At 54.3% G+C, this 2,044-nt stretch overlaps 1 protein-coding gene across 1 annotated transcript; it reads left to right on the forward strand.

Annotated features, from left to right (window-relative positions):
- The first annotated feature begins 907 nt into the window (after window positions 1–907).
- On the forward strand, window positions 908–1,270 carry LOC116629549 (histone H2A-Bbd type 1-like). The gene has a single exon (XM_032399808.1). It carries the CDS (start codon window positions 908–910, stop codon window positions 1,268–1,270), a length of 363 nt encoding a protein of 120 aa, XP_032255699.1.
- The last annotated feature ends 774 nt before the right edge of the window (window positions 1,271–2,044 follow it).

The following is a 2,044-nucleotide window of genomic DNA, read 5'->3' on the forward strand; positions in this document are numbered from 1 at the left end:
CCTAGGAGAAACAAGACACTTCTGGGTATCAACTGAGAATGAGGTACACTTCTATGTCTATGAATTTTTACCTGCTCTCACAGGTGAACCCACTGGGCATATCAGTGTGACCTTCAAAACAGAAGATAGTTTTGAGAGAGAGAGCGCGAGCATGTGTGAGCGGGGTTGGGAGCACCCGAGGGAGAGAATCTCAAGCAGGCTCCATGGAGCCTGACACAGGGCGTGATCTTATGACCCTGAGATCATGAACTGAGCCGAAATCAAGAGTTGGATGCTTAACCGACTGAGCCACCCAGGTGCCCCCAGAAGATATTTTCAAACAGAGTAAGATCATGACCCTTATACGGATGTGAAATGGAAATGTGTTAAAGTTTTTTTTTTAACTCATGAGGAATTGGCAGATATTGTAACCAATTTAAAAGAGAATCCAAAGAACATAGAAATATAATATTTAAATGTGTAAATGGGGAAAACTAGTTTTATTTTGAGCCTCTACTAGACAGCATTCAGTATGTCTATTGGTTACCAGCAGTTTACAAAGGGCTGTAAAAGAGCTCAGAGACTATGCAAGGCTGGAATCCGATAACCAGGAGTGCAGGGTCCTAAAGACAGGGCAGTGTTTACATTGAAACATTCATTTCCTTTTTTATGCTAGGCTATTAAAGTCACATGGAAAACGTTCCCTCATACAGAGGGTCCAGTCAACAGGGAGACCTGGTTTCTGTCACAGACGCTTCTAGGCCAGTCCTGATCAGGGGCCGCTGTCATCAATGACATCACAATGTCGGGTTGTCATAAAGGCAGCTCCCGGACCAGTGAGGGGCACAGTGGGCAGGAGGGAGCACTGGTACCCTGACAGACCCAGACCACTGGGAGCATCAGGCTGGGCTGATCAGGGCCAAACCCAATGAACATCATGTCTGGAAGAAGACACCACCGGCACTCTCACAGACGTAAGAGGCACAGTCTGTCCCGCTCCATGAGGGCCGAGCTCCAGCTCCCGGTTAGCCGCGTGGACCGCGTCCTGCGAGAGGGTCGCCATGCCCAGCGCCTGAGCTCATCTACACCGATCTTCCTCACCGGCATTCTCGAGTACCTGATGGCCAACATCCTGGAGCTGGCAGGCCAGGAGGCCCGCAACAACCACAAGATGCGCATCACCCCAGAGCACGTGCAGAGGGCCCTGGGCAACAACCAGCACCTGAGTCGCCTCTTTGAGGATAACACCTACTCTCAGGTGGAAGCCGTGCCCCAACCCAAGGAGTTGTGAGGCCCGGGTACCAAAGCCCACAGCCTCACCTAGTCCCCAGTGCTGCGCATAGATGAGGGAGGCCTGCTCTTCTGTCAGTAAAAGCCATTAAAGGATTTAAGTCCAGGGCCGTGCTTCTGACTGCTCTCTGTTTCTGTCCTTCTGAGCGGGAGGTGTCTGGGAGACATCCAGGAGGAGATCTCCCGTGGGGAGTGGAGGGTGCAAGGGGCGGTGGGTGTGGGAAGCTGGAGTCTGGCGTTTCAGGGAGCGGTTTCTCTGGGGACAGTGCGGGGAGTGGCCCTGGCGGGAGTGGCTGGTTGTGGGGGAGAGATCTCCCATGGGGAGTGGAGGGTGCAAGGGGCTGTCGGTGTGGGACGCTGGAGTCGGGTATTTCAGGGAGCAGTTTACTGGGGACAGTGTTTGCCGGGTGGGGGTGGGGGAATGGCCCTGCAGGGAGTAGCTGGTTGTGGGGGAAAGACATCCTCACTGGCTCTGAGCAAGTCAAGGCCTGTGAGGCCAGGAGGTTGGCCGGGGGGGCGGGCAGGGGGTCTCCCGGCCATACTGAATTCCCAGAACGATGGTGGTAACCGGGGTGGGGCTGCAGACCAAGGCTGACGTGCTGCAGGCTTTATTGGTGGTAGGGGAACGTGCGGAGGTCAGGAGGAGATGGCAGTGGGGGGGGTGGGTAGAGAGGGTGGCATAGCAGTTGACGTGAACTTAATGGGGGGCAGGGGCCTTCCATGAAGACTGAGGAGCAATGGGAAACCGTGAAGAGGTATACAGGAAAGGAACTAT

Source organism: Phoca vitulina, unplaced genomic scaffold (assembly GCF_004348235.1).
Source record: "Phoca vitulina isolate PV1807 unplaced genomic scaffold, GSC_HSeal_1.0 scaffold1392, whole genome shotgun sequence".
NCBI lineage: Eukaryota > Metazoa > Chordata > Mammalia > Carnivora > Phocidae > Phoca > Phoca vitulina.

What these genes read in the sequence shown, in the direction of transcription:
- LOC116629549 (XM_032399808.1), top strand. Translation starts at nt 908, where the DNA reads ATGAACATCATGTCTGGAAGAAGACACCACCGGCACTCTCACAGACGT.